At 50.6% G+C, this 26,110-nt stretch overlaps 1 protein-coding gene across 1 annotated transcript; it reads left to right on the top strand.

Annotated features, from left to right (window-relative positions):
- Positions 1 to 240: 240 nt before the first annotated feature.
- LOC104616074 (mucosa-associated lymphoid tissue lymphoma translocation protein 1-like) lies at positions 241 to 25,890 on the top strand (the record flags this gene model as incomplete). Its single annotated transcript, XM_010285407.1, has 13 exons — positions 241 to 359; positions 665 to 818; positions 1,477 to 1,655; positions 3,236 to 3,332; positions 5,444 to 5,470; positions 6,267 to 6,470; positions 12,044 to 12,221; positions 15,817 to 15,891; positions 16,495 to 16,622; positions 16,873 to 17,004; positions 17,149 to 17,300; positions 23,908 to 24,033; positions 25,528 to 25,890. Coding segments are annotated over 13 exons (1,934 nt in total), but the record flags the coding sequence as incomplete, so codon positions are not given.
- Between the last annotated feature and the right edge of the window lie 220 nt (positions 25,891 to 26,110).

The raw sequence follows: 26,110 nt of genomic DNA, 5'->3' as shown, positions 1-26,110 counted from the left end.
TGGGCCGTCCCCCTTGCCCTGCCGCGTAGAAGGGGCCGGCGCCCGTGCGCTTGGGCCCCAAGAGACAACCCAAAAAAGCCCCGCGGCATCCCCTGGGCACGGGAGGCCGAGCATCTCTGTTTTTTCCAAATCTCTCATCCTCTCGGGGTGGGAGCCGGGGTGCCTGGCCACTGGCTGGGAGCAAAGCCCTGGGTTGCGCCTGTTGGGTTGTTTCCACGTCCGTGTCCCGTTTCTCCGCAGCCATTGTGATCACTGAGCAGCCGGTCTCCGTCTCCGTCCCTGTGGGATACTCCGTGACCCTGCGGTGCAGAGCCGAGGGACGCACGTCGCTGCAGTACCAGTGGTTTTGTCAGCACCAGGTAACAGTGGGAGCAGAGGTGGCCCTGGGTATGGCACCGGGCTGGGTCCCCACCCGCAGCAGTGGTCTGCGGGCAGGCCTGGTGGGAACCAGGAGGCTAGGAGGAGAGTGGGATAGGATGTGTGTGTATGCCGAGGTCTTCTGCAGTGCAACGGAGGAGCTCCTTCTCCTGAATCCCTGCGGCTGGAGGAGGGGATGAAACCAGGGATTTCCACTTTTCCTGCTCTTACAAGGGGCCTGCTGGTGCCTTCTGCTACTAGCAACAATGGGGGGACTCGCCGCCCACCACCTGTGTTTTCCCTTCAGTCTGTCTGCTGCCAGATTCCTGATGCCACCAAGCAAGACTTGCCCATCACTGCCCAGCAGACCCAACTGTACACCTGCAGAATCAATGACCTCTACAGAAATGCCATCTTCTCTGACTGGGTGAAGGTGGAGGTTCATCAGTGTGTTGCCAGAGGTATGAGCATGTCTTGTAGCTTTTCTGTGCTTTATGCTTTTCGCACCCTTGCGACAGTGATCCTGTGCAGTTCCTGGGGCAGTGTGTCGTCCCAGCTCGAAAATCACAATACAGAAGGATTGCTCCAGCAACATGAGCCTGCGGGTCTAAGCCAGACCTCTGCGTCCATCTTCTGGATTGTTCAGATCCCTGTCATGGCCCCAGTAACCCCGGCTGTATGTACCTGCTCCTCCTGCTGATCACTCACCATGAGTTTCCCAGAGTTTTACTGGGTGTTTGCCTCATTGTGTTGGGCATGGGGACTGGAAGAGGCAATGTGGCTATTTCAAAGCTGAATGTGTGGGTGTGGTTGACATCAGCATGTTGACTGTGCCCTTGGCAGGAAAGAGCGAGCATCAGGTTTGGGAAGCCAGAGGCAGGGCTTTGGTGTGTCATTTACTATCACGGCTGTGCTCTCAAGGATTCCCTGCTCCTAAAGCAGGAAGGTGCAGCGGTGATGCTGCAACCACAGCTGTCCTGTGGGACGGCATCTCTTGGCGCGGGTGGAAAAAGCTCACTTTTCTGGCAGTACGCACAGGATCTTATACAGGGGGGAAAAAATGACTGTTTTTTTCTGTCCTTGTGGAGGGGGGACCAATTCTGTGTTGCTGCCTCGCAGGACTGCCCCCTCGGCTCTGGCGAGGAGAACCGGTCATCGTCCTCAACCCCACCGAGCAGAGGGTGGAGGTGGGGAAGCCACTACAGCTGCAGTGTGCTGCCATGGGCATCCCAGCCCCCAGCTACCAGTGGTACCGGAATGGGAACCTGCTGGAACACCAGAAGAAAAAAAAACTCTGGGTAATGTTGCCTTGGGATAGTTCAGAAACGTTGGCTGCTGAGGTGGGTGATGGCAGAAGCTTGTTGCTGGATGGTGGGCATGGGAGAGCCTCAGAAGCCTTGGAACGACTGCTGAAAATGGTGTTATTGTCATCCTGGACATGACAGGTATCAGTCCTTAAGCCTGGCTCGTATCTGCCTGTCAAGGCTTGGGCATTCTTTGATCTGTGTGATCAGGTGAATGCCAGCAGAAAGCAGTCTTTCCTTGCCTGTCCTCTCCAGCCCTTGAGAAGCAGCCTCATGCTCAGCTGTCTTTCCCTGCCCTGTTGCAGAGTTGTGGGAAAGCACTCCACGTATCACCCCTGTTGCTTTGATAGCTGACTGAAGGATTCCGGGTGAAGAGGGAATACTTTTTATGGACTTCTTTCAAAGCTGTGGCTGTTTCGCTAAGAAGTAACCAATTCGTAGATGCATCAAGGGCTCTCGGCACCTCTCTTGTGCCTTTTTGCAGCAGCGGCACAAGAACAGCTATTGTATGTCTGCGCAGGGGACTGCAGAGTGATGGATCTGCGGGAGTGCTGTCTGCTTGCAGGAGAGCTAGAAGGAAAAATGGTTAGTCCCAACAGAAGAGAGTCAGGGAGACAGCAAAAGGTCTGGGTTTATTCTGGGTCACTAGCTGAATGTAAGTCAGTGCTGTCTTGAAGCAAGAAAGGCAGATTTCCTTCTGGGGCATCATGTGAAGGGTAAGGAAGACAAAAGATCCAATCTCTTCTCAGTAGTGGTAGATGATATTATAGGGGACAGTGGCCTCAGGTTGCACTTTTCACAGGAGAGCTAGGTCTGGAGATTAGGAAGAGGTTCTTCATTTGGAGGTGGGTGGTGCTGCACTGGAACCAGAAAGGCAGCAAGATCTCTGTCCTTGGAGATTTTCAGTACTCAGCTAGCACAATTTCACACCCTGGATACACCGGATATGATGATCTCAGCAGAGCTGAGCACGCCCTGCTAAGTGACTGGTGCAGATGTCCATCAGACCATGATAAATAGGATTTCTTGATGATGGCCAACCTGACCCAGTGGTGGCTTTAGTTCCCCTCTGAGCAGGAGCCTGGGCTGGAGAACCACAGAAGTCCTCACCAGCCAGTACTGCTCTGATTCTTGTCCCGTGTCAAAAGAGATGGATAAGAGTTGAAAACTTTCTAAAAGAGAGCAATGGGAGTTATCAGAAATCTAGAAAATGTCACCTAAGAGGAAAAACAGGCAACCTTCTGATGTTGGCCACGCACCGTCCTCCCAGTGTGGGTCCTGGGGCAGAGTATGGCTATGATGCAGGGTTTCAAGACTGCTGGAAAAAGAAGAGAAGGCATTTGGGCAGAGGATTCTTGCGCTCTAGAAGCAGCAGACCATAGCGTGCGGCCTTACTGACCTTCTTGGAAAGACAAAAGTCGTGCGAAAGCTTTGTGAGGCAAGAAATTGAGGTCTCAGCAAACAGCAAGAAAAAAGACTTTTTATTCCAGGAACACGGGTGCCTTTGGCAGATACTGTCAGGGGGCCTCAAACATTCACTGTAAATAATGTGATTTAACTTTTGATCTGTCTAGATCACCCACGCAAAGGTCAGTGACTCTGGCACGTACCTCTGCTGTGCCTTCAATAGCCACGGAGAGCACTGGACCAACGCTGTGGATATTCACATAGGTAAGCGGAGCCAACCCATGTCTGCTTTGCTGCAAATCACCTGCTAGCGTGAAAAGTAATTAGAGGGCAGAAATGAATTTAGTGCTTTTGCCTGGAAGCACCAGGAGCCCAGTGCTGGCATGTTACCCTGCAGCTTGGTGCAGGGGAAGCTGGGGCCTGGGGCCTGGGATTAGGAGAAGTAGGATGCACGGCTCTGACACTTGCATGTTCCCCCGGCTTGGACAGATCTTGCACGCTTTTATTAACAAAAAAGAAAGGCCGCCGGTTTTAAATACCGCTTCTGCAGGGAGCCGAAGGTAAAAGACTTCAGAGTAGAGAAGCAGCATGGGGCTCTGCAGGGAAGCTGGAGTGTCCTGGCAGCCCTGTGGTGGCTGTCACGGGAACAGCCTGCAGAGCACAATTTCACACCCTGGATATACCGGATATGATGATCTCAGCAGAGCTGAGCAAGCCCTGCCGAGTGGCTGGTGCAGATGTCCATCAGACTGTGATAAATAGGATTCCTTGATGATGGCATTCAGAGGTAGTGAGGGAAGTGGTGTCTGTAAAAGAATAAACCCCAAAACCCGGTGATCTGCTGTACTGTGGCATGGGATGCTGCTGGGTCCTGCAGTCTCTCAGAAACCTGCCACCTTAGGGCAGGTTGAGCACTCTCAGATGCTTGCTGTGGTTTTCTTGCCCTGCCAAGGAGCTGGTTTAATAGCTCCTTGGCCAAATTGCAGCAAGCTCCTATGCTAAAACTCATTTACAGCCTTGCTGAGATGAAGTGATGTGCTTAGATGCATAGAGCTGGAGAGGATGGTCTTTATTTTGGGAAGGTTCAGGCCCTTTGGGCTGGCAGCCCAGGCCTGATGCTGTGTGAGCTGACGAATCCCAGGGAGAAGATGGGTCCCCAGAGCCTTGGACATGCTCCACCTTCAGTGTGACGCCGCTTTGGCCCTCTGCCTTTGCTCTGCTGTGAGACAGGAATAGCAGAGGCTAGCTTTACTGGCTCTTTACTCCATCTAGAGATTTTTCTATGCCATAAGCTTTTCATCTCTCCTTTTAGGCTGGCTTTAAAATTGCTCGAGTACGAATTGGTCCTATATAGGCAGAGAGCACTTTGCCTGCCTCCAGGCAGTTGGCAAAACAGCATCCAGGGAGGACGGGCAGCAAGAAAGGGGCAACAGGTTGGGTTCAAAATGTTACAGCTGGGTAGCTTTAACATGCAGCAGGCAGCTCTGTCAGAGGCAGAATATGATGAACAGGCTTGTTGTGATGGCTTTCCAGGCATCCCTGGTGCGTTAGCAGCACTGGTTCAGGTGCTAAAGCTCTTCCACACACATGAGATTTATGCAATTAAAAATATGCCCTTAATTTATTCTTTTAGAGCCTGTAGTGTTTTAGAATTTTCTCCTGGGCTGGATTTGTTTTTAATTTTTAATTTAAATAGGAAAAGCTGGAGCTGTTAGGGTAATGATGATTTTAAGAGGGTGGGAGTGCTTGGGCAGGGGAGCTTGTAGAGCTTGGAAAAGCGAGTCACATTTGGGATGGCTTTTCTGAGCCAGACCTGCTAAAAGGCAAGGAAAGGCAAAGCAGGATGGTGAAAGGCTCTGGGAATATTACCACAGTCAAAAGCAAACAGGCAGCTCCCTCTGCATTGACTGCTCATAGGGAGAAGCTGTCTGTATTGAAGCTTATGTTGACCTTGAGTTGTTGTGTTTCTTTGCTTTTGCCACAGTGAGGGGAGTGGGCAAGTCATCTCAGGAAGTGCAGTGGCCCAGGCAAGGCTGGTACAAGTAGTGTGGACCTGCCGATGGGTACAAGCTCCTCCATGCTGGCCCTCCTTCCCCTGGCCTGCCCCTTCTCCAAGCTTTGCTTCCCAGCTGGTCATTATTTCATAAATGAAGCAGTATTTCATAAATCCTACTAAAATCACCAGACCAATGTCTTTAAGATTAGCAATCAGGCTATGAAGAACTTGCCTGAGGAGTGTTGCTTGTGTGGATGCTCTGCAGCGTTTGATCCAGCTTTGCATTGCTGGGGGATGTTGGAGCAGGTTTTGGACCTGTGATGGGAGCTGGCACTGGGGCGCTGGGCACAAGCTTATAATTTGCCTCTTTCTTTTCCAGGTACGTGTCACCCTGAGAAGTTTTTTGGTGAGTACTGTGATCTTTTCTTTCTGAGCAATTATTCACTTAATTAAAAGCCAGGGTGGATGGGATGACAGGGCATAGGAGCGCTTTTCCTGCAGAGACCGCTTCAAGCCTTTATGCCCACATTGCCGTGGGCTCTGTGCTTTTGGGATCAGAGCTGCAGGGCACAGGATGAGTCCCATCCCCTGCTAAGCCCTGATCAGGCTCAGCAAGTGGAGTAAGATTATTCCTAATGAGTAACCCAGTCTTGACCTCCATGCCAGCCAAATGAGTTTGAAAGTGTTATTCACATGATATCTTTTACCTTTCTTGAAATACCTTCTCAGAGGAGGGCAAAGCTCCTTCCTCCCACCACTGCTGAGTGCCATAAGTCTGGTTTTTCCTACAGTAGAAGGTGGGGATAAAATGAAAGCAGGAGCCCAGGGTTTCTCTCCTTCAGCCCCATGGGGGAAAGGATCTCTTAGCCTGGCTCAGTGCATCCCCCTCCCAGGCACCACTGGCACGCAAGACCTGCAGTCACGGTAGGGCAGGTGCTGAATAACCTCAGTAGCACAGATCCTCCTGCACTCCTGGGATTTAGCTTGTCAAGTGAAAACTTTTCAAGTCTTTTCTTTCAAAATGAAGGTTGGTGTATTTTGTCAAAGTGTTCAGAAAGCCAAGCTCTTTCTGGAGGGCACTCCAGGCTTGAAGCAGTGTGGGGTCTATCCTTCCTGCCTAGTTGTAAGAACTCCAACAGAGGGAGGCGAGACCTTGCCTCCTGCTGAGAGTTTACAGCTTTGTCACTTGGTGTTTCTTTTAGCTACAGGCAAGATAGCGCTTTTAGTGGGCAACAATCACTACCAGCATCATCCCAACCTCATGGCTCCTGTCACGGATGTGTTTGAGCTGAGTCTTCTTCTGGAGCAGCTGGGATTCCAGGTTGTCTCCCTTCTGGATCTGAACAAGGCTGAGATGGTGACAGCGGTCAGTCGGTTCCTGCAGCTCCTGGGGAAGGGAGTCTATGGTAAGGCAAAGCCAGCCCAGCTACCTGCCAGCGCTGAGCAGGCAGCAGCCAACGTGTGGGTAGCAGCGGTTGATGCCAGGGAGGCATCTGCGAGGGAGGGATTTGGCAATTTCTGAACAGCTGTTGAATTAAGAGAAGAAATTGAACTTTCCTTTGGGTGGGGCAAGGGAGACCAGCAGCACAGTCTGTGGTGGTGCCAGGCTTGGCAGAAGCCCCTAGATAAACGCTGTTCAGTTTTGGCCAGGTTACAGGCAGGCAAAGTAGGTGTTGCTCCGTCACGTGGCTCACCTCCCAACTCCAACAGCATGGTCTTATGCTGTTGAGGTTTTGGACAGCCAGTGCTTCTGATGGCAAATGGGAGAAGGTGTTTTGATTTTTGCTTTACATGGCAAAATTGAGGAGATTGACTGTCGATTTCCCCCACCACTCTCCTTTGTGAGGAGGGGTGCTCCTTTTGAGCTGTGACTGCTACAGCTGGCCACGATTTCCTTGTTTCTCTTTCCTGATGGTCTAATTTGGGCCTCCAACAGCCTTTTTGCAGAAGAGCATTCCCATCTGCACATGGCTTTGAGGTTGGGCTTTGAGCTTATTGCATGCTGTCCTCATCAGGAAGTGTTCCTCAAACACAAAACCAACCAGCAGGTCTTAAAGCAGATGTTCAGATTTGGTGGTGGAAGTAGCTTCTTTGGGGTTTCTGAGGTTCTCCCAGCCTGACAGATACCCTGAAAACACCTTGCAGATGTGGCTTTTTTTGCTTCCAAACCTTAGTGTGAGGCTTATCTTCTCCACCCTCCCAGCTGTGTGGCATACCAGGGCACTCAGACAGTGAAAGTCAGCATGGGCCAATTCCAGCCCAGCGCTCAGCAATTGTGCAGGTTGTGCAATACGTAGGACACAGTCACAAGTGAAATGCTGCAAAGCCACCTTGTTCCGGGAAGCGCTGACTCACTTGGGGAGGCCGAGCTCGTGGGGAAGGGCAGTACATGGTTGTCGCCACTCCAGCCGAGCGTGTCATCTGATGACAGCATATTCCTATGACTTCACTTGTGGCTTCCTTTCGTGGGTGCTCTCTGAAATCCCCTTGCATCTCAGGCTTTACCTCCTCTCCCAGGCCAGAGTCATCCCTGGGGGGCTGCTATGCTTTTCCCACGGCGCTGACATTCTTACCCTCTATCTGTGGCACGTGAGGACCAAATGGCATTTTATCCATGGCGCTTGCCTTGTTTTCATAAGCATTGGAGAGAAAAAAGATTTGGAAACGGCAAACCTTTCATGCTGTTATGCCTTATTTAAACTTTTAATGCTTTTCTGCATTCGTGGCCACTGATCCTTCCTGGCAAAATTGATTTTGTGCACTGGCAGGGAAAACATTAACAGCTGAGTTACTGAACCTTGATAAGCCTCAAGTGTTTGCTAGGCATAGCCTTCTCCGTATGGTGGTTTTCTTTACAGCTTTCTAAGCTGAGTGATCTGCTATTATTTGGAGGCAGTGAACCCCAGCGCAAGGCTGGTCCAGCACCATGATTGAGTTCAGGACTTTTGCCATAATTGGTGGCATCCAGACTTAATGGTGGGGTGTTGGGTCAGTCTGCTTGCTGATTGCCCCAGGGTTTCTCCATTTGAAGTGTGGTGCCTCTTGCTGTGATGCATCTTCCAGCATTTCTTCAGCTGTTTTCCTTACATAAAATTAAAAAGAACCAGGTGAAGTACAAATCATTGAAATTAACTTGTCTTGTTAATAAAAAGGCACATTTAGAAGAAGATAACAACTCCTCCTAAACCACATGTATCAATTTTTCGAGGCACTAGCTCCAGGATAAACATCTAGAACTGACTGAGAGGTTTAGGATTCACATAACTCATATGCATGGGAAGACAGTGGTGAGACAGCAGCTCCAGGAACAACCTAGGCAGCCTGTTAAAACTACAAAAACCCCAGGAGTGCCTGTGATAGATGGTCCTGTACTTCCATGTGTGTGTCGGGCATGCACCTGTACAGAGGCATCCCGGTGCTTCTGCCTGCTTTTTCTTCCTCAAAGAACCTGGAGGTGCCATCTCCAGTGTAGCAACCACCACAGCTGAAGTCAGGAGAGCTTTGCATAGACATACGGACTGAAGCAGGGAGCTGCGAGTAGAGGGCTGACTGGTGGAAGACTGTCACTGCGCTGAAGTGAGAGACCCTGGTCTAAAACAGACGCATCTGTCGGCATGCTTGGGAAACGGGGCCGGCTGTCTTCTGAAGTTTAACTCCAGCGGCAGAGGTGCTGGGGCATTCAGGCATCTTTCTGCTGGTGCAGAAGAGAGGACATAGCCATGTGGGTTAGTGATTGAGGCACGGTGCTTGTTATTGCTTCTAGAGTTTTATTTAGCTTCAGGATGCTGACAAGAGCTGAAGAAGATGTCTGACCTCCTAGACCTCTTTCTTGTTGCAGGCCTCTCTGGATGGCTGGCCCTCCCTTGCGTGTCCTTACTGACCTGTCTGTGATTTACACTCCTTACAGGGGTTGGTGGGAAGGGACACTGAAGTCATCAACGCAAGGTCAGGGTTGGTTGTGGCTCTTCCTTATCGGGTCTCAAAGACTTCCAGGCATAGAGCCCCCATTTACCTACCTTCCCATCCCAGGCTGCACCACTCTCCAGGGAGGTCTTTCCTTCTGTCAAACATGACCCTCCATGGGTTGGTGCTCGTTGCCCCATGTTGTATGGTCCACACTGATGAGGAAAGCTGGGCTTTGTTGCCTCTGTTACTGGTCCTCCAGGAACTGCAGGCTGGTGTTACACTTTCATCTGCCTCCATGTCCCCAGCCCAGCTCCCTCCCCCTCTCCTCCCAGGCCCTGGGCCCCAACATCTTGGTGGGCTCTGCTGGCCTTTTTCTAGCTTCAACACCTTCCATTTAAACTGAGATCCCTGAAACTGGACACGGGATCTAAGTGGGGTCTACCTGGGGCCAGGGAGAGTGGTGACAGCTTCCCTGACGATCCTGCATCTCCTACCATAGCTCTGTCCCCAGTCAATGCTGGCTCATCTTCAGCATGGTATCTGTTGTGACCCTTATCTCCAAGATTACTGCTCAACCAGTACTCAGCCCCAGCCAAAATGCTGCCTGGGTTTATCTGCCCAAGTGCAGGACTTTGTCCTTCTTATTATTGAACCTTCTCTGACATTTCTTAAGCCCAGAGCAAAAACTGGCTTCGTTTTCAGACACAGGAATATTGTATGGCTGCATGTTCAAGGTGATCCAAAGGCTTCTCTAATTTACCGTATGGAGGTGTTGGCTCATCTGGCTGCTTTTCCTCCAGATCTCCTCTTAGAAAAGCCGCAGAAGATTTTTGAAGGACCTAAACATCCCCTGAGTGGTCTAATTATGCAACCCTCAGGCAAACAAGGAATCCCCCCGGATGTTATTTCGAGCATCCTAAAAAGTCCCAAGTTAAAAAAAATAATGTCAGAAATGCAACGAGAGCAGAAAGTTGCAAGTCAAATACTAGGAATATGCTGTCATGCCTTAATTAAGCCGTATGCTGACATTTCCTGTATTATAAGCAGTGCCTGGAGCTTCCTCTTTTTAATTTGGTACTCGGAAGCTTGTCTCTGATCAGCAGTTTTGACTCATGAGATGTGGGAAGAGCATTGAAATGTTAACTAAGAATAAGCCCTTTCCTTCTCTAGGCAAATTGTTGACTTTCCTGTTCAGAAAGAGAGATGAAGTCCAGGAGAAGTTTGCAAAGTTGCTAAGCTGATGTGAAACTCGTGTCTTTTTTTGATTTGAATGCAGGTCTTTGTGGAGAGCACTTGGTGGTGCAATCAGGGTGCACAACAAGACCTCAAAAGTTAAAAGATTTCACGATTGAATGATTCTTTGTGGGCTTTTCTGTAGATTTCAGTTTTTTCCAAGCGTCAGTGACACTGCCTGGTAATGGATATCATCAACTCCGTTTCAGGTACAGGAGGAGAGGCAGAGGGATGAAAGCCATCAGTGCTCATTGACTTGAGGGGCCAAACCTGAAGTGCCTGCATCTGATTTTTCCAGAAGGCTTCCTGTTTATACTCTTTTATAGTCTCAGGGGAGGTTTTTGTGACATTGCTTTGCAAGTTCTGAAAGTTTAAAACTTCTGCAAATCAGAGCCCACTGTCTCTGGCTGGCGATCCACAAGAAGAGGAACCCAAACCTTGTGGGCACCTGTGAAAACAGCCATTTGAGTAACTTTCCATTGTCCCCTGAGAATAGAAACCAAAGGTGACTTCAGGTATTTTTTACTATGAGATCATGCTTTCCATCCTCCATATGATGAGGTCATGCTTTCAGCCCTTCAGCTCCTGCCCCGTTCACTGCAACCCTTGCAGCATCAGAGATCAAAGCGCGTGTCCTGCAAACTACAGGGGCAGGAACAGTGGAGGGAAAATAGAGGAGAGGTTACTCAATGAAGCGTGGGCTTTGGCAGCGAATCTGACTGAAGAGTTTCTCCTGCTTTTGTCTCTTAGTGACTTGTTCCCATTTCTGACCTCTCATTCTTCACTGTCCTTCAGTTGCGGTAGTGCAACTGTTGGCGTCACTTCACAGAGCTGTTTTTAACCCATTTCAGTTCCCTGAGTTGGCTTGTCCCAGCATCCCCCAAGCAGTTGCATCAGTGATGGGAAGTGGCAGCCAGCCACTGTGCAGCTTCTTTTTGGGAAGCTACAGCCCACGTGGGGATCCCTGTGCAGAAGGAAAGCCCTTCGCCAAACACAGGGGTTGGAGAGAAGCACCAGCTTGGGCCATGCTGAGCTCCTCAGTGCTGGCTTTCCAAGCTGGCAGTCCCTGTGTCGCCATCTCTTGTGAAGGCAGAAACCATTATTCTAAGTTTCACGTGCTTAAACACGAGTAAAACTTGAAACCAAAATTCATGTTGGGTGTTGGACTTCCCACCAACACCTGGATGAGTCTGACTCATCTCCCGCCTTACAGGGCTGGTACGTGGTTTGAGGTTGTTGAAGCACATGGTCCACATGTTCTCGACATCTGGAGAACTCCTCTCTGTCTCTATCTCATTTTTCACCAGCTTATATGTGTGTAAATACAGGCAGATCTTTGAAAGCTGGACAGTGTTTCACATCCCCTAATCCATTGCTACTGTCTTCTCCAAAACTAGGAAGCTGAGGACCTTCTCATTTAAAAGGCTGTTAATGTATTTTTCATGGTAAAATACTTTGTTGTCATATTCTTGTGAAGAGCTGATGATTAGCCAAAACTTTGTACCAAGGTGGTATTCAGTCTGGGAGATGCTGAGCTTGGGTGTTGTAGCACAGACGGTTGTAGAAATGTGTAAACCCAGTGACTTTGGGGTCTCCTGACAAATAGTGCTGGAAAACAGAAGTACAGGAAAGCCTCTTGGGGCTGCTTCCAACTCTGCTGAAATGAATGGACTGGAAAAAAGTCAAAATTGTGAGGTCAGTGTAGCTTGTAGCTCCAGTTTCATAGGTGCTACTGGCCTAGGTCTGCCTTGCACCAGTATCCCTTCAGGAGAGGAGGTGGGACGTGGCTGTGGGGAGCTGGTTCACATCATGACTCATCCTCTCCTCTCCCTGTTCCCAGCTATATTCTACTATGCTGGGCATGGGTACGAACACTCAGGGAGGAACTACATGGTCCCCGTTGATGCTCCACAACCCTACGCGCCTGAGAACTGCATCAGCGTGCAGAGGATCCTCCAGAAGATGCAGCAGCAGCAGACGGCCCTGAACCTCATCCTGCTGGACACCTGCCGGAAATGGTAGGGTGCTCTTCCCCGCTCCTCACCTGGAATGGGCAGAGCGTGGCATTTCAAGGGGTCGGGAGAAACAGCTGCCAGCCTCAGCCCCTGCTTCAGCAGTGGGCTTCTACACAACCATGTGGGGTGTCCCCATGGATTGCTGGGGCCATGTCCCCTGTTGTGCTGCTGACCCCAGGTCTGTGTCAGGGCCATAAAATCAGCAAGGCTGTCGGGTCTTGCAGGATGTCCTGAGAAGACCAGTCAGTCATGTATTAGGTGCAGAGAGCATCAGATGCTGCCGGAGATCTGCTGGAGGGAAGGGGCTGGAGACCCTCCCTTGATTTTTTTTGAGTGAAAAAGCCTGGCAAATACAGGCAAGTTGCCTAAAGCCTGCAGAGGGATGGTTCTGCCCTGGCAAATTGTTGGTTGAAGCTCAGCATAGGGTTTGTCTTTTTGTGTGTGACCCTCTGCACTGAACCACCTGACCTGGCAGGCTGTAGCAGCATCTTGCTGACCTCATGCTTTCATGGTACATGCTGCCCACATGCTCAGGCTGGAGACTGTTTAGTTCACCTCTCTTTCTCTGGCTGTGTTTTTGTTAACATCTCAGTGAGAAGAGTGCAACATGATGGGGAAAGTATTTTAAGCCATGCTACTTGGTTTTTACTGGCCTTAAATGCTTCTGAAGTGGTCATGTCGTGAAGTGGGACTGAGGCTACTGCCAAGATCAGAGATCAGCTTTTTCCCCTCTGTCTATGGAAAGCTCATCATCCTCCCTTGGCCTGCAGATTGCTATCCTGCAGCTTATAGGCTGCAGAAAATTACTACTTGCCCATTTTCAGCAGAGGCAGGTAGACTATTCCCGTAGAAGCTGTCATTAGTTCATTTATTTCAGTCTTCTGAGGCAGATTTACAGGTCAGTAAAGACCTGGAGGGCAAATGCAGAAAAGTCTCCCTTTTCCTCCTGTGGTTCCTGCACTAAGAACCAGAAAGACGACAGAGATTTTGATACCACTTCCCTGAAAGAGCTGCCAGCCCCTGGAAAGATGTTAAATCTTTGAATGATGCTTTTTAGCTGCAGAGGTGGGAATGCTCACTTGGAATAACTTACATGCGGGCTGTGCCAGGACTTACCCTGCTGCCGCAGCTCTGAGTTGTCAGCGTCGCTGGAGTTTGATGTCTCTTGATACTTGCCCTGAATGCCTCATAGCGAAGCATCCCTTTTCTCCCTTCTTGCTCGCCGCTGCTGCTGAGAGCAGAGGGTGTCGCTTTGCTGCACTGTCAAGTGTCCCCGTGGCACATGTGGCAGCACCTTGCTGCTCTCCCCAACACGATACCAGGCAGGGGACAGCTTGCAGCCGAGCAGGAGCACCTGGGTCTCATGGATACACCAATGGAGCTGGGCTAGTGTGCCTCTGGGCTGCTGGTAGCTCGTCCGAGGGCAGTGTGTGATGGGGAGGCAGCGTGGCGACCTGGAGGCTTGCACAGGGATCGCTAACGCAAACGGCAACAATCCATGAAATAGCTTTTTAGCTGACGTCTCTGTTCTTGGTGTTGCCAGCGGTTTCCGTGCTCAGTGGAGACTTAACGGTGCTTTGGGAAAAGGATATGGTGTGAGGTCTGCTGTGACATTTAGGCATGGTTGTGCAGCTGTTTTTCTCTCTTCTCCCCCAAACCTCACACTTCTTCCTTCCCTTTCCCACAGCAAACACAGCACGTAGTGCAATGGGTGTTATCTCGGGGTTTGTGGGGGATTGCTGTAGAAGCTCTCTCCTGAGCTCGTTTGGTTTTGGTGTTTTTTTGTTTGCTTGTTTTTTTTTTTTTTGAAAAGTCACCATTTCAGCTCAGCAAAGTGTCTGGATTTCATAGTTGTGTGTGTTTACACCGCTCCGTAAATCAAGTCTCCTGGGTCCTCCTTTCCCAACACCCTTTTGGATGGACTGATGCTGCAAGTCTGTTGACAGTTCACTCAGCCATGCATGAACCGCAAGGAACTGTGTCTGTGCTAAGAGGTATCTCACCCGGAGTATCTCTTTGCCCCATATGTCAGCATCAGAAATGCAAAGGCGATGAGAAACACATCCCCCTTTGCCAAGTGGTAGCAGATGTTCAGCTTCGGCAGAGGAGGAACCAGGAACATGGAGCCTGTGTGTAGCCTCGTACATTTATGTGCTGATTTTGGGTGGATGCGATTGCCTCTTCCAGGAATTCCCTGATTTATGAGGGTTTCTAGCATGTGCCACTTAGGACAGGTGGAGGGTACCATCTCCTATCTGGGATGCAGATCAGAAACAGATCGCATGAGATGTGCTGTGTAACTGTGACTTTTTTTGGGTCTGGAGCAGGAGGGAGGCTGTCAGGCCTCTCCCTGCGTGTGGCCGTGGTCTGGAAATGTCCCTGCTGAAGCTTGTCTTCTGCTGGGGCAGGGGATCACAGCCAGCGTTTCCAGTGCGGGCACTAGCTGGCCTTGCCAGAGCTGTGGATTTCTGCTGGTGCCATCACAAAAGGTTTGCGTCAACTTGTGTCTGCGCAACTTTGGGTAGGTGTCCCCAGCATGGGGACAACAGGACCTGGAATGCCAGATTTATGCATTTATTTAGGAGCAGCTGAGGAGCAGATAAATCTCTGCTCAATATTCATATTTAGAAACATATCTCCTTTTCCATATTTTCTCTTCTGATCATCTTTAGAAAACTTACACAAGCCAGGTGGATACTGCCATTAAAGATCTCCAGACTGCACCACCAGCAGTAGGTAACGTGCGGGCTGCTGGTGATACAGCCGCCCCTTCTGCTCTCCTTAGCGTGCCAGCTTCAGCCCCAGCAAACTGTGCTGGAATTGAGTAACGCCGAATAATGCTGCCTCTGTGTCTGGCTGTTACCCTGTGCGATTGGGAGTGGCTCCAAGTCACTGGAGGCAGCTGGTCCCCACGCTGTGCTGTCTGGCTGCAATTAGATGGGCAAGGCTTGGTCAGTAAGTGCAACCATGGTATCTTTTTTGGTGGAAACCAGGACTGTCACCCCAGATCTACCTGATCTTGGAAACAGCAGGGTCTGTCCTGGGGGTGTGTCCTGATCCCATCTCAAAGTGAGATCTGGATGTGTATCAGCCGTAGCATGCTTTGGTGTCCTGGGGCAGGAGGTGTGTGCATGGTCTGGAAGGGAGCTGTGGGGCACTCCAGACCCCTGGGACAGGTGGTTGAGCCATAGCCATGCAATGTGCACACCACCAAGTCCTTTAGGGACGGTCATCCCTTGGGCCACAGTGAACCCATATATGCTGCCTGGATTTGTGACAAATCAGCCTCAGAAGGGAGGTAGCATGGTTGTACCCACAGCTCCAGGCTCCCTTGCAGGGCCGGGAGCAGCTCACCAGCACAGATAGGTCAAAGCTGGCCCTATCTGCTCATTTTCCCATGGTTTGGGTTCTTTGTAGGACTCCTAGCTTTAGCCTCTGCTGCTGCCCAAGTAACACAGGTGGTTATATTTGACACGAGGGTTGATCTTACAGCCATCCATAGGAGAGGGATTTGGTGGAGCACACAGACTCTGTCTCCTCCAGACACACATTGGCAGATGCCCTTGACACTGATTTGTACTTTTGTCTCCTCTTTCAGGTACAACCCGGAGTGTGCCCTCTCCCAGGTACAGCCGCTGGAGCCCTGGGGCAATACGGTTTATGGCTACGCCACGTAAGCACACTTTGCCACCCCCACACTGTGACACAGAACTGAATGCTGGCTTTATCTCCTCACATCGCATCATGCATGGTGGCTTTGGAGGCTTGGGAGAGTTTTGCTTATGTTTCCTCTGGCTCTCACCCTCCATCTGTAGTATTTCCCATTCAGACGCTTCTTTTCTTCCTCCTGACATTGCTAGTGGCAGCCTGTGCCAGTTACAAGTTATGCGTGAAGGTGGCATCAGCTCCTCTAATCTGTCCTTCCATGCCTGAGCCTGATTCCCAAGGCATGTGTGCCACAAGCATTTCACCTGAAGCCTCCTGAGATGACAATGAGTGTTGCTTACTGCTCCAATGCCTGTTCTGCTGGCTTTTCTACTGCTGTCACCCACGTGAGCTGCCAAAAGAGGCTGTGCTCTCCTCTCCTATCCCTCTCCACTGCTTTCTCCATGCCGTTCCCACCCTCTCCTGGGCCAGAACCAAGCACTTTGTGCCATTGTGTGAGGAGCTAACTCGGACTCAGCCAACAGAGTCTGGATGGAGTCAGCAAGCCCTGAGTCACCTCCAGGGCTTTGTTCTGTCGCAGAAAGGTGAGGACAAGTCCTTGCTCTTGCAGGAGTGAAGATGCAGAAGCCTATGAGTTGCAGGATGGGGAGTTCAGCTCTGGGATCTTCATGAAATATCTGAAGAAACATATTCTGCAGGAGAAAAAGGTTACACATATGCTGGAAGATGTGTTAGAAGGTAAGGGATGAGCTAGAAACCACTTGCTTCAGTAGCAGGGGTGAGAAGAGATATCACCAGAAACCAAATGGCTCCACGCCACCCCATCCCAGCCAGCCACCCATCCCTAAAACCCAAATTGCAGGTCGTGTCCTGTGCAAGCTTTTAGTAGCCTGGTAGCAGTACTGAGATGTTCATGTATGGTCTGAAAGGCAGGGCGATAAATAAGGAACCTGGGGTGACCCTTGTGCCTCCAAAATCTCTTTCCCAGACATCGGCCGGGATCCCTTGGTCACTGGGAAGCAGGTGATGGAGATCAAACACACACTGAAGGAAGCCCGGTCCCTGACGGACCCAATCTGTCCCTCGGGAGCAGCTGCTGAGTGGTGGGGACGCAACCATGGTGAGCCATGCAAGGCATGGGGAGCGCTACCAGGTGGGGGGAGGAAAGGGCTGGGCGTCCCCATGCCCCTCATGGACACTGGTCTGCGGGGAGGTGTTGGTAGGACCCTCCGAGGAGCTGACCCTTTTTGGCTTTTCCTTCCAGAGCCAGTGAGCAAAATGGTGACCTTCCCCTGCGGGGCACGGGTGGAGCTCTGCTTCCACCGGCTCTTCTCCAACGTGATGTACGTGTGTGCCAAGCTGCAGCCCCCCCCGGCCCATGTCGCTGACGCCCGTCTCCTGCTCCGCCAGTCCACTGTGAGTGGACACAGATGCTGATCCCCTTCCCCTCAAGTCCAACCGGGATTCTTTCCCCGGGGCAGAGTAGGGTTATGGTGAGCCCAAGGGCTCCCGAGGGCTGGGAAAGGCCATTTTCCCATGTGGAAAAGGATCTCCTTCTTTGCTACCTCTGATGCAAATAATCCTCTCTGCAAACACCCCTTTGAGTGCTCCTTCCACGTATCAGTGCCCCGCACACTGCCTGCCTTGCTCCTAATGCATCGCAAAAACAGATTCGATGTCGGTTTTGATGCCTTTAACCTCCTCGGACCTCTTTCTGGCCTGCCTGATTAAATTATTGCATTTAATCCGATTGAGATGAGGAGCCTTTCTGTTTTCTGTGTTTGGAAGCAGATCTGGCTCTTTGAATGATGCCTTCTTAGCCTGCTGTGCTAATATGTCTTCATGCAAAGATATATCCTCCTGTATTTGCTCCTGGTTGAGCTGTACCAGCTTCCTTGCACCCTCTCTCACACCTCTCCTAACAAACCACATGCCCAGCGTGGTCTTTTCTGGTGGTCTCCATGCCACCTTTAAGGATTTAATTTGCTGCTCCTTTTTGCTAACCATCTTCCTCATTTTCTGTAGTCCTTTTGCTGAAGCGTAGTGTGACTGTGGTGGATTTTTCGGCCCTTGTTGCTCGTGGAGGGATGCTGCCCCTAAGTACGTTGTGGTCACTGATGCAGAGTGGTGCGTCCAGCGGGAGGTTTGGAGTCTGATCCTGCCCGTTACCAAGCCGGAGCATCGTTTCCCCTCGTGAGCTCCTTAACCACGCATGAAAATCGTGTGTGTGTGTGTCTGCACGTGTTTGTGTGAATCATCAGCGGTTCTGGGGAAAGAGGGACGCAGCTGCTTGCTCCTGCGTCTGGAGCTGGTTCAAGAGGGATTGGGGACACCAAAAAGGGACCCCAGTAGAGCCAGGGTGATAGAATCCCCATCCCTATCCTGCTCCACAGCCATGCTAGCTCACACTGACCTCCAGTGGCATCTGCTGACGCGGCAGCACATCCTCCAGCCGGATTGCAATTCATCTGCCCCACGTTAGACAGCCGCAGCGAGGCCAGTCACTCTCGCCTGTGGGACCACAGAGAGATGCACAGGTGTCTGCAGGAGGGCACCTGGCTCCTTTCAGGACCTGGGCAAGCTGGCTGCGTCCTCACCGTGCCAACTCTCCTCAGGGATGCTGAGGCAAGCTGGGGGACCGTCTGAGCCACCCTTGCATTGCTGAGATGCAGGAGGTGGAGGCTGAAGGCCAACAAAAACAGTCTCGATGTGAGGTGCATGGGGAATGAATGCAGGGAGCCGTTTGGTTGAGGAAATGTTAGTTTTCCTACCATTTGCCACATTCTGCTTATCAAAGTGACCTAAGCAGAGAGCCTGGGCTTGCTGTAGGGCTTGCCAGAGATAACTATGATGGGATCTTCTAGCATTGATCCATTTTCTTTACTTGTCCAGTGGTAGTGTTCTCTCCCATCCTGTGTCTTGCCTGGCTTGCATTTTTACTTGACAAGCACTGTCTTCAGAGAGGCAGCTCTAGGACATATGTAGAAAGAAATGATGCTGAGACCTAAGACATTCCCATTTTTTTGCTCTATATTGTTTAAATGCTTACTTTTTAAAAACTTTTACGTTGGATCTCCTTGTTTTCAAGTCCCTTGATCTGGAGCTGTTTGACTTAATGGCCTCTCCAGTCACCCTTTCCCCAAATTATTTAGAAAATCTGAAACTCTGGGCCAGACAAAACTCTGGCCTTGCCAATTACTGGGCATCATCTTCATTAAAAAATGCACTCCACCATGGGGAAACGTTTATAAATTATGAATGGGCTAAAAAAATTAATTTAGAAAATCCTTTTTTCCATTTCCTGACTCCTACACAGCCAGAAATGATAAAGGAGACTAAGGGAAGGAAATACTTGCCTGCATGCACTGTAATTAGATTGGGGAAGTCATTGTCACAGGAGAGACAATGAGACTGGGAGTTTAGCAGAGTGCAGGTACTTGTGGATAATGAGCTGCTGTCAGCTGAGGGGCTTTGAATCTCAGGAGTCAGTGCTTTAATTGATCCCTTGAGATTAGGTTGCTCCTTGCCCAGGTGAATGTCTTGAAGGTCACTAGGCTGGAGAGCTTTGTTCCTGTGGGACACGGAGCTGGGGAGATGAGAGGTCCAGGAGAGCTGGTGGATTTTCAAGGATCCTGATGAAAAGGGAGTCAAGCAAAGGTGGCAGGAGGCCTACATGAGTGTCCCAGGGACTCCTAACTGAGCTTACACATGAAAAGGAGATGTGCAAGAGATGGAAGCAAGGGCAGGTGATGTAGGAGGACTACAGAGATGTGGTTCAACCACGTAGGCACGGGGTTAGGAAGGCCAAAGCCCATCTGGAACTGAATCTAGTGGTAACAGGAAGGGCTTCTACAAGTACATCAGCAGCAAAGTGAAGGCAAGAGGAAGTATGGGCTCACTGCTAAATGGGGCAGGGTCCCTGGTGACACAGGGCATTGAAAAGGCCAAGGTACTCTCCCTTCTTCACTTCTGTCTTTTCTGGTCAGACCAGCCTTCAGGACTCCCAGACCCCTGAGACCAGGGGGAATGTCTGGAGCAAAGAAGAATTACACCTGGTGGAGGAGGACCAGGTCAGGGGAGTTGTCAGCAAGCTGTGGGAGGTGATCTATTGCCTCTACTCAGCACTGGTGAGGCCACGTCTGGAGAGCCGTGTCTAGTTCTGGCCTCTTCAGTACAAGGGAGACATGGAAATACTTGAGACAGCCCAGTGAAGGGCCATGAAGATGATGAAGGGGCTGAAGCATCTCTCCTGTGAGGAAAGGCTGAAAGAGCTGGGACTGTTCAGCCTGGAGAAGAGAAGGCTCAGGCAGATCTCATCAATGTATATAAATACCTGCAGGGAGAGTGCAAAGAGGAAGGAGCCAGGCTCTTCTCAGTGGTGCCCAGAGCCAGGACCAGAGGCAGTGGGCACAAACTGAAACACAGGAAGCTCTTTTTAAAACTAAAACTTTCCTACTCTGCGGGTGATTCAATACGTTGTTTCTTTTGGAAAAACACAGCTGTGGGATTGTTTTTTATTTTCGCTAATGACCACAGTGATGTGCCATAGCATGCACTTATTAAATACACAGATGCCGTAACACTGGGCATCTCTGCAAGGTGTTAAAAGGCAGGGATAGATTTTAGAACAATTTGGATAAATTGAAGATGCAATCTGAGGCCAAGGTTGTTATGCAGCAGATGCAAGTTCCTGCCTGTGGGCAGGAATAAGCAGTAGCATGGGCATGGGGTGGGAAATGAGTGGAGTCAAAAGTCCACAACAGCTAGTGCAATAAAAGCAGGACAGAAAACTGTGCCAAGATTGTAAACGAGAGCTCCAAGATTTATGTGAGATCCTCTCTGGCTCTCCTTGCTGAAGCTCGAGCACTGGGTCCAGTGTTGGGTCCATGCTTCATGGAAAAAAGTGTGCCAGATAAAGCACATCCAAAGTAATAAAAGGAAGGAGCAAGAGAATTGTGGTTTAGGCAAGAAAAGCAAATATTGGTGGATGGGGGCCTTCAAATATATAAAAAGTTGTTTCCAACATGGAAGGAAGTAATGATCTGAATTGCAGTAAGGCAGGTCCAGAGTGAACATGACATTTCCATGTAAAAAGAATACATGTCTGGGAGGGGTTTTGCCTAAGGGTGTTGCAGAATCACCACCCATGTGGATCCCTTGGAGCACGTGGTCATGCATCCGTCAGGCGTGACATGTGTCACCAAATCTTAGTTGTTTGGGCCACATGATGCCTTTGGTCCCTTCTCCTGTAGGGTCCGTATCCCAGGGATGAGCGTCCTAGCCTCAGGAATAGGACACAGGCTCAACCTTGCTTGCAGAAGCAGGTCAGCAGCACATGGCTGGCTGTTGAATCCATTTAATGGATGCAGCCATTTAATCAGTTAATCTCTCAGGCTGCTGGGAGATCTTCCCTGTGGGGATGCTGAAGGGACTTTGGTCATTTCCCCACAGCGCTTGAGCATTTGCTCCTTCACGTCAGGATGGTCGCAGGTCTGTGCCAGAGAGAAATGGCACATCTATTTTGGATGTCCAATGCTTGGGACTGGCTTCATCTCACTCGGGGAGGCTGTGTGGTTCACCCCACCCAAACTTCCTGATGCTGCATGGCTCGTCTTGAGCTGTGGTTTAACTTGGGATGGGATATTGTTATATTTGTGCTAGTCATGTCTGTAGTGCACCGGTTATTTCTTAGGCTGGAAAAAAGGGTGACCCAACCTCAAGGGGCTCAAAATTGCAGAGCAATAAACAGGCTTTTGGGAGAAGAGTCCAGTGCATTAGCACAGAGCTGAGCATCCCTGCCCTGCTAGCATAAACCCAACTGCGATATTAATCGCTGAAGATTCACAGTGTCTGCAAAGGCTGCTAGCACAGTTGCAGAAGCAGGCACTTAGAGGTCATCTGATCCAGAGCACATCTGGATGGAGTCTGCCTGCAAGGCGTCAAAAGGGAATGTGGCCCAACCTCAGCTCTGAGGGGCTGATGGATCCCCGGAGGAGCCACTCCTGAAGAGGTCGCAGCAGTGGGGATGCACTGGGGAAGGCAGGACTGCAGAATGCAAGAGACATGTGCGGAAACAGCAATGAGGCAGCTACGGAGAAGGTTTGTAGGAGAGTGCTATGGCATCATCAGATATGGGGAGGAGAGGGGACTAGTGATGGGGTTACTATGAGGACTTCTGGCCATGGACCATTTTCCTCTTAGTGATTAGGGCATCGTATGGGTATCACAAGTCTAGCAGGGTTGAAAAATAACTTTGACACCTTAATTTGAGTCCATAAAGGCTATTGAAAGCACAGACACCACGTTTGACTTGGAAAGTCACTGATTTTCCCATTGCAGGAGGCTGTCAGAAAAGGCTTACCCTGGGCAGGGCTGGCGGCATCCGTGTCCTGTCCTTCCTTAAGCATGGGCTGGAGGATGGAGCTGGCTGGACACAGTAGGGCCACTCCGCTCCTTTTTGCAGTCCTCCTGCCGAAGCCCTGTGTTAGTGGCATCCAGGCTGATCTGCTTTGTGTCTCTCTCTTTGGTCTTCAGGTTTAGTTTAACCTGGTTGCTGGGCCCAGCATAGCAGTGACGGCATCAGGACGGCTGGGAGCAGGTACCTGATGCACTGAGCCAGGGCAGGAGAGGGCAGTGTTCATTTGCAGAAGGTGCTCTGCGTTGCAGCCTGTCTCCTGTTTCGGGCACAGTTCAGGCTGGTGGAAAGAACCAGGAGGCTCCCTGAGCAGGAGAGCTCTCCATCCCCCTGTGAGCTGTGTCCTCCCCTTGTTGGCACACCTGTCTCCCTTTCTGCCAGCTCCATTCACTGCCCCGATCTTCCCTAAGCTCCTTCCGGATTATCTTTCCAGTAATGAGTTGCCAAGTGTGGAGGTGGGATTTGGCTTTGCTTTGTACAGAGATAAATGGTATTTTTTCAGCCTGCCTCCAGCAGACCTACTGGATCAGCAATGGTGTTTACTGCTGTTCTGCCAGCCTTGCAAGGAGGGGTGACCCTGATGCCTGCAGATCCCAGCCAGCATTTGAGATCCAACATTTTTGCGTCTAGCCCCGATATTCTCCTGGCCAGAAACAAATTGCTTTGGCCACTTGTAGGCAGCAGTTCAGGGAAGGTCTGTAAAGGCTAGCAGGAGCTCCCAGGGCTTCTCTAACCTCTGCTTCCCTGCAATGTCCTAACAGCCTCCTCATCACTCAGTGCAACTTCTCCTGCCAACAGCAAGAAAGTTTTGCAAGAGTTGGACCCATGTGCTACTGGCTTTATGTGTGGCCACAGTGAGTCCACCTGGGCTGCTCATCTCCATAGCCAAAGCCAAGCCAGCACATTCTAGCATTGGCCAAGGCAGGTGAGCAGGATCAGGCTGTAGTAGTTGCCAGAGCCAGATGGCAGAGGGAAGTGTCTTTGCGTGGAAAGGACTTGTGGACTGGGCTGTCACCCATCCTAGAGGGCTCAAATCCAAAGCAAGATGCTGTTTTGTAAGGTACCTATTCCCTTGTCTCTTCTTGTGCTATTTGCAGCTCCAAGATAAGACTGTTACTGAAGAGGCTGTCATAGAGATGGAGCTGTTTTGGATAAGTTTGGGTGATTGAGAAAAAATTGACAGTTCTGTAGATGGTGGGGGGCACAACTCAGAGCTTCCTCCAGCTATGCCCTCGGAAAACTTGCTTCCTCCTTGACATACTGCTTATGCTACGGGTGGTTGTGATACCAGCTGTTGCTGCTATCTACACTGCTGGAAATCCCATTATACCACAGTTTTCCCAGTAGACACCCTCAGGGGATGTTTAGCTAGGTCTTCCCATTGATATGCACAAAGTGGGTGTGTAAAATCTCTGTGTTTTGGTTGTCTGCACGCTGTAGTACTTCCATTAGGCTACGCGGCGTTTCCACCAGCCAAAGTGTCATGGGCACAGGCCAGCCCCAGACATTGCTGTGTGCAGAGAAGCAGCATGTTTGATGGGCAGTTGTGCCCCCATGCCCAGGCTGATGTTGAAATTTTCTTGTGTTCCTTCTTTTTTCCTGACCCAGAAGATGGATGATGTGGCTGTCCTGAAAGAGAGCCGTCTGGACCAAATGGAGTCTTTGCTCGCCTCTGTGTACAAGCGGGAGGAGCTGGACTGCGTCTTCCAGCTCTGTGGACTACAGAAGATTCAGGTAGAGAGCTGCCAGGTGCAAATCTCCATAGTTCTCCCGCAGCCTCACATAACTGATACTCCCCATTCCCACTGGCTCGAGCTGGATGTGCCCCTCTGTGTGTCTTGTGACTCCATGCGGATGGTGCCTGGGATGCCTGTGTCAGTGTAACATCCAGATTGATGTTAGAAAAGCTTGTTGATCTTCAAAGAACAAAATCAATCCTCTTTCTCTTGGTTGGTTCTGTCCTTCCATGCTGCCGGGCCAAGGAGCCTGTGTTAGCCTAGGGGACATGAGATTAGCCCAGATATTTCAGGTGAAGGATGTCTCACTGGGCTGGCCAGGATCTCGAGCAGGAGGAGGGTTTAGCCCCTGACATCAGGCTGACACTACCAAGCCTGATCTGAGCTATGCCTCTTTGGCATACTTCAAAAGACTCTGAAACTATTTTTAAATGAGAGCGCCAGAATTGCTAGTCCCCTGGCTTGTCTCTTCCAGCAGATTCTCTCTCCCCAAATAGCAGTGTGTACCTTGTTTCTCATTTGACTTTTTTAATTCCGCCCTCCCCAAAACCCAGCCAGTGGATCTTGACAGCTGCTTATCTGCTCTGCTCCACGCAGGCTCACACCGAATGTTGCTCTCGAGCTGCTGCCTGGATCTGCTTACAATGAGCTCCATTTGCAGAGTGCATGACGTGCCTCGGCATATGGGAGCTCTTTCAGTCCTTGATTGTTCCTGGAGCTCTTTTCTGAACTTTTCCCAAGCGTTCAGTATTGCTTTTGAGTACAGGCGTGAGATCTGGACCCTGCATTGCCTGCCAAAATCTTCTTGCTCCGCTATACATTTGTACATTTCTACTTTGTACAGCCAGACGTCTCAGGTACAGCCCCGTGCTAGGGGTTCACATTCAGGGGATTTAGCTGCCATGAATATGGTTATTTTCTGACCTCTTCACCATCTTTTATAAAAATCTAAAATAGTGCTAGGCTGTGAATAGATCCCTGTGGAGGGCTGCTGTTTAAAACTGTTGGCTTTAGTGTGCAATGTGTGTTTTATTTAAGTGGTTCATATCCCTCCCCTTGCATGCTTTCCTCTCGCGTGTGCAGCAGTCCTGTGCCGTGGCCAGGACGGATGTCGTGCCGTTCCTCTCATGGGTGCAGCTTGCCTGGGTGCAGTCCCTTTCCCTTCCTGCTCCCCTCTGCCAGCATCCTGGGGGTGATGCTCTCAGTGACAGTGCCCTGACTGGGCTGATGAGGTCTCAGGTGAGGTGGCCTGAGTTCAGGAGAAGGCCTGAAGTCCAGAAACTATAGCTGAGGCCCACAAATGTCATGAGCGTATGTAACAGCTCGTTTTCTCTGGCAGTAGCATTGCTCCGTCACGCCACAGCATGGGGCTGTGAGCCTGCAGGAGAGCCAGCCAAGGCTGTCATTTTTGTTGACAGCGGCAACAGTGAAAAGTCTCTGCTTCAAGTCTTCATCTCCGATTCACTTTGCATCCTTTGCTCTTCCCTTCCAGACGGACGTGGTCCTGCAGCTGGATTTGTATTACACCCAGCTGAGCACAAAGCAGAGGACTTGTGAAAGCCTGCAAACAACCCTCCAGAAATCTCTGCTAGGGCAGTTTTTCAGCCAGAAGAATTACTCCCAGCCAAACTACCAGAGAACTCCTGCCTGTGCCGGCAGCGTGTGCCACTGGGATGCGTCGGCACTGAGCATGGACCCAAAGGGGCAAGCATCTCTGAGGACAGGCTCTGGCCACAGCTTGCCCAGCAGCAACCCCTCCAACTCCAGCAGCGAGCCGGAGGAGAATGACGAGAGCGACCTGAGCGAGCTCTGCTCGGCACTGCTCCGGGCTGGCCCAGGGCAGGACGAACCCTGACCCCAGCGGGCTGGCGTGCCCAGCCTTGGGAACTGCTATTTTTAATAGAGGCAACAGTTATTTGAATGCTAAACACATCAGAATCTGTCAGCTGCTTTCCAGCGTCGGCGATAGCCCTGTCCAAATGAGGCCAAGGTTGCTTTTTTGGAAAGGTTTCTCCCATCGGCGCCTTGTGGCGTGCGGGGCCTGAAGCCTTCTGGAAATAACCCCTGTCCCACAG

Source organism: Phaethon lepturus, unplaced genomic scaffold (genome assembly GCF_000687285.1).
Source record: "Phaethon lepturus isolate BGI_N335 unplaced genomic scaffold, ASM68728v1 scaffold13954, whole genome shotgun sequence".
In the NCBI taxonomy this organism is placed as follows: domain Eukaryota; kingdom Metazoa; phylum Chordata; class Aves; order Phaethontiformes; family Phaethontidae; genus Phaethon; species Phaethon lepturus.
This window is presented reverse-complemented; position numbering and strand designations above follow the sequence as displayed.